The sequence below is a fragment of the Peromyscus eremicus genome, chromosome X, assembly GCF_949786415.1.
Source record: "Peromyscus eremicus chromosome X, PerEre_H2_v1, whole genome shotgun sequence".
Classification (NCBI taxonomy): Eukaryota; Metazoa; Chordata; class Mammalia; order Rodentia; family Cricetidae; genus Peromyscus; species Peromyscus eremicus.
Genome location: NC_081439.1, coordinates 53,384,556 through 53,403,010, shown reverse-complemented (window position 1 = coordinate 53,403,010; position 18,455 = coordinate 53,384,556). Strand labels below are relative to the sequence as shown.

Below are 18,455 nucleotides of genomic sequence, written 5' to 3'. Positions count from 1 at the left end.
AAGGCTTATTTATTGTCCTACTGGGTTATATATACTGGGAAATTTCCTTGTGAACTTGAGAAAACTGTAGTTTCTTAGTAGAAATACTTAAAAGCCTTTATAGATGTATGTTGTGTCTAGCATGTTTACAGGTTTGTTAATGTCTTACTTTTCTTTTTTTTTAAGATTTATTTATTATGTATAATGTTCTACCTGCATGTATGCAGGCAGGCCAGAAGAAGGCACCAGATCTAACCACAGATGGTTATGAGCCACCATGTGGTTTCTGGGAATTGAGCTGAGGACCTCTGAAAGAGCAGCCACTGCTCTTAACCTCTGAGCCATCTCTCCAGCCCCAATGTCTTACTTTTCTTGTTCAATTTTCTACCTGGTTGTTTTGTCTATTTTTAAATGCATCACACTGATATCTCTATTTAGTTTTCGTTGATTTGTCTATTCCTAAATTGCTGTCTGTTTTTTGTTTCAATGTTCTTTGGTCAATGTTATGTTTGTAATTGTAAATATCTTTTTGATGGATTTTGTCTAGTATTATAAAATTTCCTGTCTCTAGTCATAATTTTGCCTTTTTTTTTTTACTCATTTTATTTTCTTTATGTGTATGTGTGAGTTTATATTCACCACGTCTAAGCAGTACCTTGGAGAGGCCAGAAGAGGACATCAGATCTCCTGGTATAGGAGTCACAGATGGTGTGAGCTGCCATGTGGTCACAGGGAACCAACCCCAGGTCCTCTACAAGAACTAAAATTGACACTAGTGATTTTAAAAAATTTTCTTAATATGCTGTATTTATTTATTGAAAATAGATTTTTTTCATACAATATATTCTGATCACCATTTCCCCTCCACCAATTCCTTCCAGATCCTCCCCACCTCTCTACCCAACCAAATTCACACTCTTTTTGGCTCTCTCTCATTAGAAAACAAACAAGCAACTAGAAAAAAAAATAGAATTGACCCAAATAAGCAAACAAACAGAAAAAAGAGTCAAATAAAAAGCATAAGAAACATACCCAGAAGGGACACACTCATTTGTACACACAGAAATCCCATAAAAATACAAAATATGAAACCATAATATAGAAGCAGAAGACCTGTAATGTAAAAAAAAATGTACAGATATAGTCTTATGAGACAAAGAACCTTAAAAAATTCTACTGAGTTTGTTTTGCATTGGCCAGCTACTGCTGGGTATGGAACCTAGCCTTAAGTTTGGTTTGTATACTCAAAGAGACCCGGTAGAAGAAAACTAATTTTTCCTTTGCAAGTGGTTATCAATTTGAGATAGCTTTGGTTAGAGATGGGGGCTTATGTCCACTTCCCCTCTCAGCTGGGAGCACGTGTGGCTTAGATGTATGCAGGTCCTGTACCTGCTGCCACAGTCTCTGCTAGTTCCTGTGTGTTTCTGCTCTGTTATGTCTAGAAGGCTTTGTTTCTTTGGTGTCTTCCATTCCCATTGGCTCTTACAATGTTTTTGTCTCCTCTTCTACAAAATTCTCTGAGTGGAAGGATTTAATGAAGACATGTTGGGGAATATTATTTTAAAGTGTGTTACTTTTGCTTATGTTGCATTTGTTTAACTCTATGAAGCTGTGTTACTTTGCCTGCCTAACACACCTAATGGTCTAATAAAGAACTGAATGGCCAACAGCAAGGCAAGAGAGAGAAATAGGTGGGGCTGGCAGGCATAGAGGATAAATAGAAGAAATCTGGGAAGAGGGATTGAAAAGGAGCAGTCAGAGAAGGAGGCCAGCCACCCAGCTACACAACCAGCAAGCCACAGAGTAAGAGTAAGATTTACAGAAGTAAGAGAACAGGAAAAGCCAGAGGCAAAGATAGATGGATAATTTAAGACAAGGAAAGCTGGCAAGAAAGAAGCCAAGCTAAGGTCAGGTATTTATAATTAAGAATAAGCCTGCATGTGTGATTTATTTGAGAGCTGGGTGGTGGGTCCCCCCAAAAAAAAGAAAAAAATACCAACAACAAAGACATCCTATTTAGGAATGTGTGTTTTAAGGTATCTCACTCTCTAAACATTGTCTAGTTATGGGTCTCTGTATTTGATCCCACCTGCTGTGGGAGGAAGCTTCCTTGATGATGGCTGAGCAAGACACTGATGTATGAGTATGGGAGAATGTCTTTTGGAGTAATTTCTTTGCTATGTTCCTTTAGCAAAATAGTAGTATTTGATTTTTCCCTTGGCCTCTAGACTATCTAGTCTCAGGTCTTAGCCATCCAAGCAGTGGCAGGGATGGGCTCCGTTTCAAAGAGTAGTCCTTAAGTCCAATCAGATTAATATCTGCTGGTTACTCTCACAAGCTTTGTGCCACCATTGCAGCAGCACCTCTTTCAAGTAGGTCCCCACTGTAAATGGTAGGGTTTGAAACTTGGTTTTTGTTTACCTTTCTCCTTTGTTAGTGTACAGAGTACCTTAAAGTACCCTGAATACTAGTAGGAGTGAAGGCTCTAGGTAGGCATCATCTCAACTTCACCATTTTCAATGAGTTCTGTAGGTGTTGTCTTCAGCAGTAGGGCCTTACCGTCAGTTTGTGGAGAGCAACCCATGGTTTTGGCAATAGCCTAGTTTGTTTGGGAATTTCCATGGAGCCCTTTTGGCCAATACTTGAGCTAGATGTAACTCATTCCTGAAACTGGAGGTTTCATTTGGTGGCGAGAGATGTCTAGTTGGAGCGTGTCTCCCCTGTTATTTTGTTATTCCATTTTGATTTCTTGCATATATATATATGCAATAAGAAGCTTTTACTGTATTAGGTTTCCAACAACCCCTCAAATGGCCCTTAGTTTTAGCTGTCCCTCACCACATTCCCTCCTTTACACTTTTCTTCCATCCCCTTCCCTGTTTGATCCTTCTGTTCCAGTCCCCACTACTGTCCATCTATAACTATCTATTCTATTTCCTCTCCTTAGGTAGATCCATCCCCTTGCCAAGCTCCTTACTTTGTACCAAACCTCTGTGGTTAATGTTGATTGTAGCCTGCTTATTGATAACTTAACAACTAATATCCACATATAAATGAGTACATACCATATATGTCATTTTGGGTCTCGGTTACTTCACTCAGGATGATTTTTTCTAGCTCCATTCATTCATTGTAGCTCTATTACTTGCAAATTTCATGACTGTTTTAAACAGCTGAGTAGTATTTCATTGTGCAAATGTGCCACATTTTCTTTATCCATCCGTCTGTTCAGGAACATCTAGGTCATCTCCAATTTTTGCCTATTATGAATAAATAGAGCAACAATGAACATGGTTCAGCAAGTGTCTCTGTGGTAGGTTGGAGAGTCCTTTGGCTGTATGCACAAGAGTGGTATAGCTAGATCTTGAGGTAGATCTATTCCCATCTTCCTGAGGAACCACCACACTGATTTCCATAGTGGCTGTACAAGTTTGCACAAATAAGGATAAGTGTTCTCCTTACTCCACAACTTTACCAGTATGAACTATCTATCATTTGTTTTATTGATCTCGGCTATTCTGACCTGTGTAAGATGATGTCTCTAAGTAGTCGTGATTTGAATTTCCCTGATCACTAGGATATTGAACATTTCTTTAAGTGTTTCTCAGCCATTTGTGTTTCATCTTTTGAGGATTCTCTTTTTAGATCTGTACCCCATTTTTAATTGGGTGATTTGTTTTTCCAATGTCTAGTTCTTTGAGTTCTTTATATATTTTAGATATTAGCTTTCCATCAGATATGTATTTTTTTTTTGGTTTTTTTCGAGACAGGGTTTCTCTGTGTAGCTTTGTGCCTTTCCTGGAACTCACTTGGTAGCCCAGGCTGGCCTCGAACTCACAGTGATCCGCCTGGCTCTGCCTCCCGAGTGCTGGGATTAAAGGCGTGCGCCACCAACGCCCGGCCAGATGTGTAATTGTTAAAGTACTTGTACATTATATAGATTTCCACTTTGTCTGAGTGATGCTGTCCTTTGCCACACAGAAGCTTTCACTTGCTTGGCAAGAGTTACTCAGTAATATTTTTGAAGCTATTATGAAAGGTCTTGTTTTCCTGATTTCTTCCTTTGACAGCTTGTCATTTGTATATAGGAAGGCTGAATTTTGTGTGTTAGTTTTCTATTCTTCTACTTTGCTGAAAGTATGAGCTGTTATGGGTTTCCTGGTGGAATTCCTAGGGTCATTTATGTATCTTATCAATAAAGATACTTTGACTTCTCCCATTCCTATTTGTATCCCTCTAGCTCTAGCTAGACTTCAAGTACTATATTGAAGAGGTATGGAGAAAGTGGATAACCTTGTCTTGTTCCTGATTTTAGTGAAATTATTTTGAGTTTCTCTCCATTTAATTTGATGTTGGCCATAGCCTTGTGTAACTCGAAATCTAAATGATCTTATAATAAAAACCTGGAGTCAGATATTGGGGTAAATGCTGAAAGATCAGAGAGACAAAGGAACAAGCCACTAGAGAAACTTCTTACCACTACCAAGTCCTCAGGCCAATGGAAGACAAGAACCTATCTCCACGAATCCTCTGACTGAATGCCTCTGAGTCCTCAGCAGAAAGCTCTAGTTCCTGTCTTCTCACACCTTATATGCCTTTCTCCACCCAGCCATTTCAATTCCATCCTAGTGCTGGGATTAATGGTGTGTGTGTGCTTCCCAAATACTGGTAGCAAAGGCATGAGATCTCAAGTGTTGGGATTAAAGGTGTGTGACTCCCAAGTACTGAGGTTAAAAGTGTGTGCCACCATTGCCTGGCTCAATTTCCTAGACTGAATCAATCTCATGTAATCCAGAGTAGCTTTGAACTCACAGATATCCATCTGGATCTCTGCCTCCTGAGTGCTAGGTGTGTGTCACCATTGCTTGGCCTCTATGTTTAATCTAGTGGCTGGCTCTGTCCTCTGATCCTCAGGCAAGCTTTATTTGTTACACAATAAATCACCACAGCCTTGCTGTATACTGCCTTTATTATGTTTAGTTATGTCCTTTGTATCCCTTATCTCCAGGACTTTTACCATGAAGGGGTATTGGATTCTGTCAAAGGTCTTTTCTGTATCTATGAGACGATCATGTGGTTTTTGTCTTTTGATATGTTTATATGATGGATTATACTTATTGATTTACATATGTTGAATTATCCCTTCTTCTCTGGGAAGAAACCTACTTGATCATGCTGAATCTTTTTGATGTGTTCTTAGATTTGATTTGCAAGTAATTTTATTGAGAAATTTTGCATCTATATTCATAAGTGAAATTGGTCTGTAATTTTCTTTCTTTGTTGGAACTTTGTGAGGTTTTGATATCAGGATAATTATGGTCTCATAAGAAGAATTAAGCTATGTTCCTTCTGTTTCTTTTTTTTTTTGAATAATTTGGGGAGTATTGCTGTTAATTCTTGAAAAGTATGGTAAAATTCTGTGCTGAATCCATCTGGTCCTAAGCTTTTTTTGGTGGTGTGTGGTGATATTTTATTTGTGCTTTAATAAATAAAGCTTGCCTGGAGGTCAGAGGAAAAACCAAGCCATTATAAGTAAACAAAAAAGTCAGGCAACAGTAATACACTCCTTTAATCCTATCACTTGGCAGGCAGGGATCTGTCTGGATCTCTGTGAGTTCAAGGCCACACTGGAAACAGCCAGGTGTGGTGGCACACACCTCAAATTCTAACACTAGTTAACCAAGGAGGTCTGTATGTCTGTATAGAGAGACAGGAAGTGACAGAGCTGGACAGGAAGAGGAAGTGATGTAGCTGTACAGAGAGAGCAAATCAGATGGCAGAACAGCAAGGCATATAGGCGTGGTTAGACAGGAAGTTGCTTGTATTTGGAAGCTGAGGTATTGGTGAGGTAAAGTTAGCTGTGGCTGTTCCTATTCCTCTGATTTCTCTTAGGCTTTAACCCTAATTTCTGGCTCCAAGTTTTTTATTTCCATTTAGAAATTTGTCTACAGTGGTGGGGCTTTAATTATTGCTTCTATTTCAGTAGGGGTTATAGTTCTGTTTAAATTGATTATTTGATCCTGATTTAACTTTGGTAGGTGGTATACATCCAGAAATTTATCTGTTTTTTTCAGGGGTTTTCCAATTCACTGGGGTATAGTTTTAAAGTATATACTTTTGATTCTCTGGATTTCTTTCATGTTGTTGTATGTTCTCCTTTCATCTCTAATTTTTTTTTTTTGTTTTTTTGAGACAGGATTTCTCTGTGTAGCTTTGCACCTTTCCTGGAACTCACTTGGTAGCCTAGGCTGGCCTCGAACTCACAGAGTCATCTCTAATTTTATTAATTTGGACTTTCTCTGTTTTTCAGTTGATTTGGTCAAGGGTTTATCAATCTTAGTGGTTTTCTCAAAGAACCAACTCTTTGTTTCACTAATTATTTGTATTATTTTTGTTTCTATTTTATTTCAGCTGAGTTTGATTATTTCTTGTCATCTACTTCTTTTGGATGTTATTTATTCTTTTTAGAGCTTTTTTATTTATTCCTTAGAGCTTTCAGGTGTACCATTTAGTTGCTGTTGTGAGATCTCTCCAATTATTTTATGTAGGCACATATTGCTATGAACTTGCCTCTTAAAACCACATTCATTGTGTCCCATAAGTTTGCGTATGCTGTGTTTTCATTTTCATTCAATTCTAAAAAGTTTCAAGTTTTTTCTTACTTTCTATCTTGACCCATTTTTCATTAAGTAGTGCATTGTTCAGTTTCCACAAGCCCATAAACTTTCTGTTGTTTCTATTGACATTTAGCTTTAATCTGTGGTGGTCAGATAGGATACAGGGAGTTATTTCACTTTTCTTGTATCTGTTGAGCCTTGTTTTGTGTCTGAGTATGTGGTGAGTTTGGAAGAAGGTTCCATGAGGTTCTGAGAAGAAGGTATATTCTTTTGTGTTTGGGTGAAATGCCTTGTAAATATCTGTAAAGTCCATTTGGTTTATAACATCAGTTAGCGCCAGCATTTCTCTGTTAGTTTTTGTCTAGATGACCTGTGTATTGGTGAGAGTGGGGTATTGAAGTCTTCCACTATCACTGTGTGAGGGTCAATATATGATTTAAGATGTAGAAGGTTTTTTTAACCTATTTGGGTGCTCTTGTGTTTAGTACATAGATGTTAAAAATTGCAATATCCTCTTGGTGGATTTTTGTTGTTGTTGTGTATGTAGTGTTCTTCCCTATCTCTTCTGATTAGTTTTTGTTTGAAGTCTGTTTTTGTCAGATACTAAAAATGGCTACTCTGGAGTACTTCTTGGGTCCATTTGCTTGGCATATCTTTTCCCTTCCTTTTAATGTGTGGTGATGTCTATCCTTGATGGTAAAGTGTGTTTCTTGAATACAGCAGAAGGATGAATCCAATCTGTTAGTATAGTCTATATTTTTACTTTTCCTTTTTCTTTCTTTCTTTCTTTCTTTCTTTCTTTCTTTCTTTCTTTCTTTCTTTCTTTCTTTCTTTCTTTCTTTCTTCTCTCTCTCTCTCTATTTATTTTTGCTTTTTTGCTCTGTAGACCATGCTGGCCTCAAACTCAGAGATCTGCCTGCCTCTGCCTGCCAAGTGCTAGGATTAAAGGTGTGTGCCACCACCACCTAGCATTCTGTGTTTTTTAATTGGGGGAATTGAGACTATTGATGTTGAGAGTTATAAATGAGCAGTGTTTATTTATTATTGTTATTTTGTTGTTATGGTGTGGGGTCCCCCCCCCCCCCGCCCTTTGATTTGCTCATCTGGTATTATTATTACTTGTCTTGATGTTGTTAACCTCCTCAGATTGAAGTTTTACTTCTGGTACCAATATAGAACTTCATTTGTAGATATGTACTGGTGAAATTTGGTTTCATTTTGGAGTGTTTTTCTTTCTCCATTTGTTGTGATTGAAAGTTTTTCTGGGTATAGTAGTCTGGGCTGGCATTTGTGGTCTTTTAGAGTCTGTAGAACATCTTTCCAGGCCCTCTGGCTTTTAGAGTCTCCATTGGGAATTCAGGTGTTATTCTAATGGGTCTGTTACTTCTTTCTTCTTTCCTTTGCAGCTTTTACTAGTCTTTCTTTTTTCTGTTCATTGAGTGATAGGATTCTTATGTGTCATAGGGAATTTCTTTTCTGGTTCAGTCTCTTATTTATGTTTCTTGTACCTTCATAGGCCCTTCTTTCTTTAGGTTAGGGAAATTTTCTTCTATTATTTTGTTGAAAATATTTTCTGTGACCCTGACCTTGGTTTCTCCTCCTTCCTCTATTTCCATTATTTGTAGATTTGGTCTTTCATTGTGTCCCAGATTTCCAGGATATTTTGTGCCTGGATTTGCTTAGATTTAACATTTTCTTGGACTGAGATACCCATTTCTTCTATCTTGTCTTCCATGCCTGAGATTCTGTTTCATCTCTTATATTCTGTTGGGGAGACTTACCTCTGAGGTTTTTGTTTGACTTCCTCAACTTTTCATTCCCTGTTTTAGCTCACTTTGGGTTTTCTTTAGTGTTTCTATTTCTACTTTGTTGTCTTGAACTGTATTCATCATTTCATTCCACTGTTTGTTTGTGTTTTCACAGACTTCCTTAAAGGATCTATTCATATCCTCTTTAAGGTCCTTGAGCATATTCACAATAGCTGTTTTGAATTGCTTGTCTTGTGTTTCAGCTATATTGCATTTCATAGGGCCAACTGTGGTAGTGTTGCTGGATTCTGTTCGAGTCACATTGTCTTGGGTGTTAATGATTGTGTTTTTGTGCTGGTGTCTCAGCATCTGTTTTGAGATGACTGTGATTCTTGGTGTGGATATTTGTTCTTCTTTGGGTGAGTGTGAAGTTCCTTGGTTTCTGTTGTCCTCTCTGGATCTTAGGAAAGCATAGTGGCTATGGCTTTCCTGGTAGGGAGTGCTTTTGAGTCCCTTTGAGGTGTGGCCTCTGTGGATCCCATATAGAATGTGTTTCTTGGTATTGGGGGCTGACAGGAAGAAATATGGGTAGGCTAGAAGTAGTGCTGGGACTGAGAGGGTCCACAGGATGGAGGAAATCTCGATCTGCCTTGAGTTTAGGCAGAATCCCCAGGGAATGGAGTTTTCTACTGCACTGGTGGCTGGGGGTGTGACTGAGGGATTTACAGTGGAGGACAGGAAGGAAAGAAGATCACCTACTGATTTTCAGGTTGGTGTTGTCAGAAGTCCCAGGTGGAGAGTACATCTGGGTATTGGTGGCTGACACGAAAAGATAGGGTGAGGGAGGAAGGCTGCATCCTGGAGAGGTTCTGGACAGTTCCCAGAGAATAGAGGCAGAAAGAGAGGAGAGACTCCTGAAAATGGTCTGCTACAGGGCTGGGATAAGACTGGGGAACTTGCAATGGGGAGAGGAAGTAGAGTGAAAATCAGCAGTAGGCACTTTTAACCACTGAGGCATCCATATCTCTAGCCCCGTTTTGTTTGCTATTTAAAAGACCAGATCTCATGTGGCACAGGAGGTCCTTGAACTGGCTATGTACCTCCCAAGTGATGGAATCACAGTCATGATTTTGTGTAAAACATTGTTTTGAAGCCATCTCCCATTTTGTTACTTATTTCACAGTATGTTTCACAGGACAATTTGTACTAAGTACATACTGTTTTTGAACATGTACTATTGTTTTCTGTGTCTGTGTCGTGACTGTTTGTTAAGAAGTGAACATTGGACCTATGCAGTGGCTTAGCAGGTAATGGGATCTGACAACCTGAGTTTGTACCCATATGACAGAAGGGAGAGAAATGACTTCAGAAAATTGTCCTCTGATATGTGTGTGTGTGCACAAGACAAATTTTTACAAAGTGTAATTTAAAAGAAGTGAACAAGGGTTAGGAAGATGGCTCAGTGTTTAAGAGCACCAGTTGTCCTTCCACAGGTCCCAAGTTTGGTTCCCATTACCCATCTGGCAGCTCATAACTTCCATAACTACTGTTCCAGGTGATTTGATACATTATTCTCAACAGGTACCTCACATATTGCATAGACATATGTGTAGGCAAAACATTCATACATATACTTTTCTTTTTTTAATTTTATTTTTAAATTTAATTTAATTTTACATATCAGCTATGGATTCCCTTGTTCTTCCCCCTCCCGCCCCCACCCCTCCCCCCTAGGCCACCCCCATTCCCATCTCCTCCATGGCAAAGACTCCCCTGAGGATTGAGTTCAACTTGGTAGATTCAGTCCAGGCAGGTCCAGTCCCCTCCTCCCAGGCTGAGTAAAGTGTCCCTGCATAGGCCCCAGGTTCCAAACAGCCAGCACATGCACTGAGGACAGGTCCCAGTCCCACTGCCTGGATGCCTCCCAAACAGATCAAGCTAATCAACTGTCTCACTTATCCAGAGGGCCTGATCCAGTTGGGGGCTCCTGATCTATTGGTTCATAGTTCATGTGTTTCCATTCATTTGGCTATTTGTCCCTGTGCTTTTTCCAACCTTGGTCTCAACAATTCTCACTCATACAATCCCTCCTCTTTCTCGCCAATTGGACTCCTGGAGCTCCACCTGGGGCCTGGCCATGGATATCTGCATCCGGATCCCTCAGTCATTGGATGAGGTTTCTAGCACAACAATTAGGGTGTTTGGCCATCCTATCACCAGAGTAGGTCAGTTCAGGCTTTCTCTTGACCATTGCCAGTAGTCTATACTTTTCTTTTGGCTTGTGCATGGTTAGTTAGTCTTGGATGATCAGGGACTTCTCAAGTCTATCTTGGGCATTCACACATCTCAAGGCATGCATCTGTTTGCATGCAAAAATGCCTTTCTGTATTTCTAGTAATAGCTTGGGGCCTTTCAGAGCATGTCATTTTCTGCTCTGTTATTCTCCAATTTTTAACCAAATATTTTGATCTCACTCTTACTAATTCATTTGCCAAGCTGCTTCCTGCTACTACTTAAAATAATTATGGGTGATTGTTTTGTGACATTGTCCATAGTGTCTTTTAGGCAGAATTAGTTTTGTCAGGACCAGGAAGCTCTCAGGATAAATGGAGAAAATTCCTTAGAGTTGGAACTTAAAAAACCTCCAGGCACATTTTGCCCGCTCTGGTGGCTTCTGAGCTATTGCTTTGCACAGTTATTACAGTTTTTTCCAGCGTTGCTGTAGAATGGAAGGATAGTGCTTTTCTTAGGATACTTGAGAGGACCAAGAAGGAGATTTTGTTTTTTCCTTGAATAAACAATACTCAAGTTAAGCCTTTAGTTGTGTATTTGCAAGAGATATGGTAAGAAATAAACCAGGAGAGAGACTGAAGACTCAGTTTGACCTCAAACTATGAGAGCCGATTTTTATTAGTCTAAGAGGTTGGCACCTCAAGAGCCTCCTGGGAACAGGAGAACGTGTCCGCCATGTGGGGTCTGAGAATCCAATTTTGTAGTTGAGAGTAGGGAGTGGGGAGGACCTGCCTTTGCTGAGCCCAGAAGCTATTTTTTGTAGAAACAGGATTTTGAGCCTGCAGGGTGGGAGGTAAGTCACATTGTCTGTTTCTGTAACCTCTGAGCTCCAGGACTTGTGATGTGGGTTTGCTGCTTGCTACAATTTCATGGGGGGTGGGGCACGGACAGATTTCTTGAAACCTTGGGCCTGTTTTATGGTCATAATTTTGCAGAGGGGGATATTCTTTATTCCAGACCCTTCATATAGAAAGGATAGAGAGAGTCCTTATCTGTCTGGCTGCATCCTGCTGATGGAGAGGATATTGTTTTGGAGTTCTGGTGTCTGGAATGACTTCAAAAGAAATATTATTTTTATTTTGTCCTGTGTGGTGGACTGAGTGATAGCAGTGATTTGATCCAGGAAGAACTTCTGTAAAATGTCAAAAAGACAGAGTTAAAGCATGGGGGGGGGCATTAAGGGGAGGAGCCAGGATGAGATAGAAGCAAAAACTCATCCAGAGGAAGAGGCTTGTTGAATTTTCTGAGCCTGAACTAGCTTAGATTTGTTGATCTAGAAGCAGCGATGTTTCTGCAGGAAGACACAGATTGCTTCATTCACAGCAGTCCGGAGATCTAGCTCTCATTGATATCGGAATATCACATTGGCCAAAGAGTCAAATTGATCCCTAATGGTGTCAAGCTGATCTGAAATTTCTTTAAGGCTTGCTCAGAGCTGGTTAGACAGAGAGGTTAACTGATGCGAAGAAACCCCTTTTCCTACCAGTATGAGTCCTGAAAGAGTGCCCAGAGCGGCAAGAAGAGCGATGAGTCACATGGCCCATAAGCTTGGTGAAAGGTACTGATACTGAGGAAAACCAGTAAGATGAAGGGGTTTTTAAGAGCTGACGGATGCAGCAGATTTAGCTTTGACTACAACGGGGTGGTGGGTAAGTATTTGAAAGGATTTTCCTAGAGCAGGGAAGTCAAATCTTTCTCCTCATACTCAGTAATACTGGGAACCAGCAGAGGACTCAGTCAGATTGAAAATGGGAAGGCCAGTTAGGCGGATAGTGCCAGAAGGGCCATCTGGGATGAAGTGGTTCAGATAGTCTTGTGGTGAAGGTGGTGACGGTGAGTTTGCATTGGTAAAATTGGAGGGAACTGACAAGATTGTACATAGGGAAGTGGGGGTCTGTGAACACATTGAGGGGCCTTGTGAAGTAGGCTTAAAATCCCTAGGGCAAATGTTGGGGAGGAGAGAGTTTTACAAAATTTTGCCAAAAGATGAGAGTTCTATCTTGTTTAGGAAAGCCCTCCTTACTGTTTCAAGGGTCCCCCAGTATCTTTAGAGGTGAACTCAAAGTCTAATTTAAACTAGACCAGCAGCAGGATAGGGGATGGTTGGTTAGTAATTTGAGAAGCAATGGCACACCCAGCAACGAGACAGAGAGAAAGACCCTGTAGAAGAAACTGGAGAGGGCACGGGTTGGGGTTTTAGCTCAGTGGTAGAGCGCTTGCCTAGCAAGAACAAGGCCCTGGGTTCGGTCCTCAGCTCCGGAAAAGAAAAACAAAAACTGGAGGGGGCACTTGGGAGCCTGAAAAATGCAGTCTCTCCTCTGGGGCTATTTTTATTTCGAGACAGGGTCTTACTGTGTAGCTCTGGCTGTCCTGGAACTCACTATATAGACCATGCTGGCCTCCAACTCACAGAGATCTGTCTGCCTTTGCCTCCTGAGTGCTGGGGTTAAAGGTATATCCTACTATACCCGGCCAGGGCTAGGCTTTTAGAGATTCTTTTCCCCCTAATTTAGGGTTGGTCAGTTTGAACAAGGTCAGGATGACTGACTGATTGGCCCACAGCTGTGGCATCTGGTTTGCCTTGAAGTCATCAGCCTGTCCATTAGCAGGGGACCTTACTTGCAGCAGAAAAGCCTACCAGGCTTTTTTTTATTACCTAGTCAGGGCTTCTTTCCCTACCTGCTTGCCTATCATGGAATCTGTCTAACTCCTAATCCCTCAGTCCCCACTCAGAGGTCCCTCTAATTGCTGTTAGGGGTTTTGTGGTGCAGACTGACTGCTCTGACTGCTTCCAAGCTATCAAAAGGGGTGATGTAGAAAGGGCAGCATTTCGAGTGCCTCAGAGGAGTGTTGATCTAATAGGCCATGAGTAAACTAAACACATGGCAAAGATCCAGACATAAGACAGCTATGTGATGACAGTGTGCATTCTGGGAGTGTGCTATGTGAGTTAGAGCACGTCTGTAACATACAGAAAGTGAGACTGTTAGGATTACTAGAGTTTTTGCTTAAGTCTTAGTTAAATAGTTGGAGAAATTTTGCCATATGGTAGGAAGAGAACAGACAAGAAAACCATATAAAAACCTCTGTCAGCTTTGTCATAGGTATTAGCAAGACTGATTTTTTTTTGTCATCATTGTCTATTATAAGATGTAAGGCTATTAGTTTGGCTCAAGAGCTTGAGACATCTTATTGACAATCTATAAGTTCGGAAGCCAGCCGTTTGATCTCCTTTATTATAACCTTATGGAGAACATAAAGAGATAAAGTTAATGAAAATTTCTCAACATTACGCTTAACGTACTTTTGTTTAGCAAGGTGAAATGTAATCGTGCAGCTTAATGGACTGCATACCAGAGCCATGTAGAAGGGTAAGTAACTGCATAAACAGCTGTTTGTTTCCTCAGACTCCAGTGTAAGGAACAAACACCTGGAAGCTTCGGAAGAGAAGTCAGTTAAAGGCAGTTTCTAATTGACAACTTAAAGGAGAAATGGAATCCCATCAGGGTTTTTTTTTTTTTTTTTTGCTTGTTTATTTTTGGTAATAGGATATTTTCCAGCAACTTACCAAGGATTAGGGTGTACAGGAACATACTGAAGTTATGAGAATCACCAGTGAGAACTAGTAATGTGTGAGGAATGCAGTCCTTTGGACTATTAAAGAAGCATACTGATAATGTTAATCCTGCTTTTCTGCTGGGTGTTTTAGGTGATGTAGGTTGTGAAATTTAATTACTTTTTTTTTTTTTTTACTGTTAAGATCAGTTGAAGAACTGGTTCTCAGGGATCACTTGGGATTGGGTGGAACCTCTGGCTCCTTTAGTCCTTTTATTTTTAACCAGTTAGTCTACCTATATCAGGATTAGTCAAAGGCCTTATTTGAACATTGTTTTATTTGGAGGCATGAGGGGAATTTTCTTCTGTGTTGGCCTTCCTTTTTGTATCCTGGACACTGGTTAGAATTTACCAGATGGGATCTTCATGGCTTTCCTGAACAAGAGAATAGGTGACTCCCCATGGTTATAGAACATTTTTTTTTTTTTTTTTGGTTTTTCGAGACAGGGTTTCTCTGTGTAGCTTTGCGCCTTTCCTGGCACTCACTTGGTAGTCCAGGCTGGCCTTGAACTCACAGAGATCCGCCTGGCTCTGCCTCCCAAGTGCTGGGATTAAAGGCGTGCGCCACCACTGCCCGGAGGTTATAGAACGTTTTAAGAGATGCTCCACAGTCCCCTGGGATCTAATTGACCTGGGAAGACAAGGGGGAAATATTTCCTATTTAATCCTTCTAACTACATCAGTATAGGCCTCCAAGTGTAGTCATTGAACACCCAGAAGAGCACTTAGTAATTTTATAACAGTCTGATAAATGAACTTTGATTAGACATACAGTTTAGCTAGTCTTTATAATTGTTGATCTTTGAGCTTAAAAACAATGTAAGGAATTTTTGTGGACCTTTTAAAAAATTATTATTTATAGAAAAGCTTCGAGGTTTAAAATTATCTTCCTAAGCTTTTGAGGGTTTAACTTGCTCCAATTGTCTGAGAGGCAAGCCAGGGGTATCCCGAGAAGTATATCACTTTTCTTTTAAACTTGTCTGTAGTACAGATCAAGGTGAGAAGTGCTGCATTTTAAGAGATAGCGGCTAGTTCCCTTCTATCCTTATCTGCAGGACAGATCAAGGTTAGCAGCACCTGAAGCTGAAGAGATAGGTCCTAAAAAAGGACTACACAATGCTCAAGGTCCTGTTGTTTGTGGTGATGTAAACCAAAGTAACCTCTTGCCTCATGCAGAGGGGTGTAGGGCTCCAGCATGTCTCAGGTAGCTTGAATAAGTGATGGCTAATGAGAAAGTGCCAGGCCCTTGCCTTTATATAAGTGCTAAGAGTTCCCTGCAGGTCCTGGGCTTTGAGGGGGTGGGGGTAGGGGAGTGGATAGGGAAGGGTCATGTTGTTCCAGCTAAAATAGAAAGAGGAGAAATTCTTCTGCCATAGGGTCTCCCTGATCTCATGTAAGTCTATAGCACTTTAAAAAAAATTAGGTAGGAAGCAAGCACTGTAATCACTTATGGTAATCATTTTAAAACAATTTATTGAAAGAGGACCATCTGGACTGGGAGAGGCTTTTGGTAATTACTCCTATATAAGTTGGATTTAAGTCTCTGTAAGCTAGAGAATAGAACAATAAAAACATATCTAAAAGAACTCAGAAGGCAATGCACTCTTAACCTTTTTTTGTTGTAACTGAAAGGTGAAAGCAAAAGAAAGGCTACCCAGGGTGCATTGGGGCAGAAACAAGCAGACCAGTGTGGAGCAGTGCTGTTAAGGTAGTGGTAGTGGGGCAAAGGGTTCCATCTTAGAGGGAAATTGTAGCTAGAGTTTTCCTGCCTGGCCCACAGTCAGGACAAATCTCTCTCACCTGCCAGTCCCACAGCCGCTCAGACCCAACCAAGTAAACACAGAGACTTATATTGGTTACAAACTGTATGGCCATGGCAGGCTTCTTGCTAACTGTTCTTATGTCTTAAATTAACCCATTTCTATAAATCTATACCTTGCCACGTGGCTCGTGGCTTACCGGCATCTTCACATGCTGTTTGTCCTGGTGGCGGCTGGCAGTGTCTCCCTCCTCCTTCCTGTTCTCTCAATTCTCCTCTCTGTTAGTTCTCCCTATACTTCCTGCCTGGCCACTGGCCAATCAGTGTTTTATTTATTGACCAATCAGAGCAATTACATACACACATCCCACAGCAGGAAATGGCTCTGGAGATACCCATCAGCAATAGCAGGCAGTAGGACCCACTGACAGCAGCTAGTCTACTGCCTGGCAACTTGTCATTTGAGTCTCTCCCTGTTGGGAACCGTTTTACCAATATTCATCCCTGGGGCACTGTGAATCTCAAATCGCTAGCTCCCTTTGTTAACAGGCCAGTGTTGGGAGCATATGACTGGGAAAACGCTTAAGTCCCTCTTAGAAATCAGTGAATATGTCATGTAAACACTCCCAAAATTAAAACAAAACAAAAATCTCCTAGTTAAGAAATGCTTGGAGGTCTGATTTACCTTCTTAGTCTGATGTAAAAGGGGATGAAGTGACAGACACTGTTGCAACCCTTATCTCCATTTACCTTAGCCTAAGAACAGTCTCCATGGCTCCTTTAGCCTAAATGTCCTATAGATGTGAAGATGGAGCATGTGGAGGAAAAGGAAAAGTTTGAGCTCATCCTCTAAGATGCCCCAATGCTGCTTAGTTGGTGTGATAATTGCCTTCAAAATTTCAAGAATGTTAATGTAATATCTGATTTAGAAGGTCTAGAGTTGGGCATGGCCATGTGCTTTTTCTTCAAGCTCCCATATACCGGCAGATCTGAGACTCACTTTAGGAGTAGCAAGGATCAAGAGGTTAGCTGAATCCCTTGCTGAAAGTCACATTTTAAAAGTTGGCACCAAATCATTTCTATTGTGTATATTATGTGTACATTAATGTGATTTCACTTTTCACCATCATTGAATATTTGAAAATGCATATTGAAAGTCATTGACAAAATAAAAGCATTTGTCTGGCCATATAATCACACTGACTTTTTTAATTCATTACTTGTTTGGGTTTAAGCCCTTCATAAATACACTGTGGATTCTGCTTGACAGTATCCTATTCCAAGCCACCATCTGATTAGTGTATAAAATTCCCAGGTGGTACCCCTGTTGTCAGGGGATGGGCTATGGAAAGTCAGGTAGATCAGCTGGCTTCTAGACCCAGCTTTGTTAGATAAGTCTTGAATTTTGAGTTCCACACATAAAAAATAGAACTAATTGTTTCTTTGTAGGATGGTTGTTGATATTGTTGCATGCAAGATGAGAAAATATTCGCCTATTGTGTGTAATAGAGAGTTCAATTAAGTGGTTTCAAGTCAGAGAGGAGAGGGATTGAGGATGAAAATATGCTGCAAAATGTTCAGCACTTTTAAATGGCTCCTTCATTTGTTCAGACTTTTCTTCTGAAAGTAAGTACTGATTAAAAGTTCTTAACTTCCTCAAATACAAGTTGCTGCTTGGCTTATGTCCCTTTGGATTTCCCGTGTGCTGTAACTGTGAGGAGGAACTTGATGAGAGGATAGCAGTGTTGACCATCTCTACTGTCCTCTTCCTTTGCAGATTACTCTTCTGCGGTTCAGAAATTTTCCCAGACACTGCAGTCGTTTCAGTTTGATTTCATTGGGGACACTCTGACTGATGATGAGATTAATATTGGTAAGTCTTTAGCAGCGTGTGGACGTACAACTCAGGAAGCCATCCAGACTCCACGGAATTGCCTTTTGTTCTGGATACAGAGCAGCACAGGGGCCTCCTCATCCCTTTTGATCTAGTGCAAGGCCCTGGGAGGCTGCTTAAGAATGTTAAGAAAACATCCCTTTTACTACCATTTCCTCCTCATGCCGAAGCAGAGAAGAGATCTCCCGAACCTCCACTGTGGCTAGACTGAAGGGAGACTTTTCTTTAAATCATCTAATAAGTTAACCATGAGATGTTGGACAAGTTATTTCCCTTTGAGTCTCATTCTTGTCTTCTGCAATTACAGTTAGTAACTCTCTGAAAGTTATTACAGAGGACATTGAACAGTGGAAGTGTTTATTTTTATTCTGATGAAGGTAAATAAAGCAAGGACCAGTAAACTGTGTCTCTTGTGCCTACCTCTTTTTGTATGTAAATTTTATTGGGTCCTAGCCACACTCTCTAAGTGTTGTCTATGGGTGTTTTGTTTGGCAGAACAGCATTGGATAGTAGTAATAGTGACCAATGGCCCTCTAAATTTAAGGTATTAA

At 40.5% G+C, this 18,455-nt stretch overlaps 1 protein-coding gene across 1 annotated transcript in view; it reads left to right on the top strand.

Annotated features, from left to right (window-relative positions):
• Ophn1 (oligophrenin 1) overlaps positions 1-18,455 on the top strand; it is a 348,861-nt gene that overhangs the window by 91,259 nt on the left and 239,147 nt on the right. Inside the window, exon 3 of the mRNA XM_059250481.1 lies at positions 17,788-17,883. Within this exon, the coding sequence (XP_059106464.1) occupies positions 17,788-17,883 (96 nt within the window). The remainder of the gene's footprint in view (positions 1-17,787; positions 17,884-18,455) is intronic.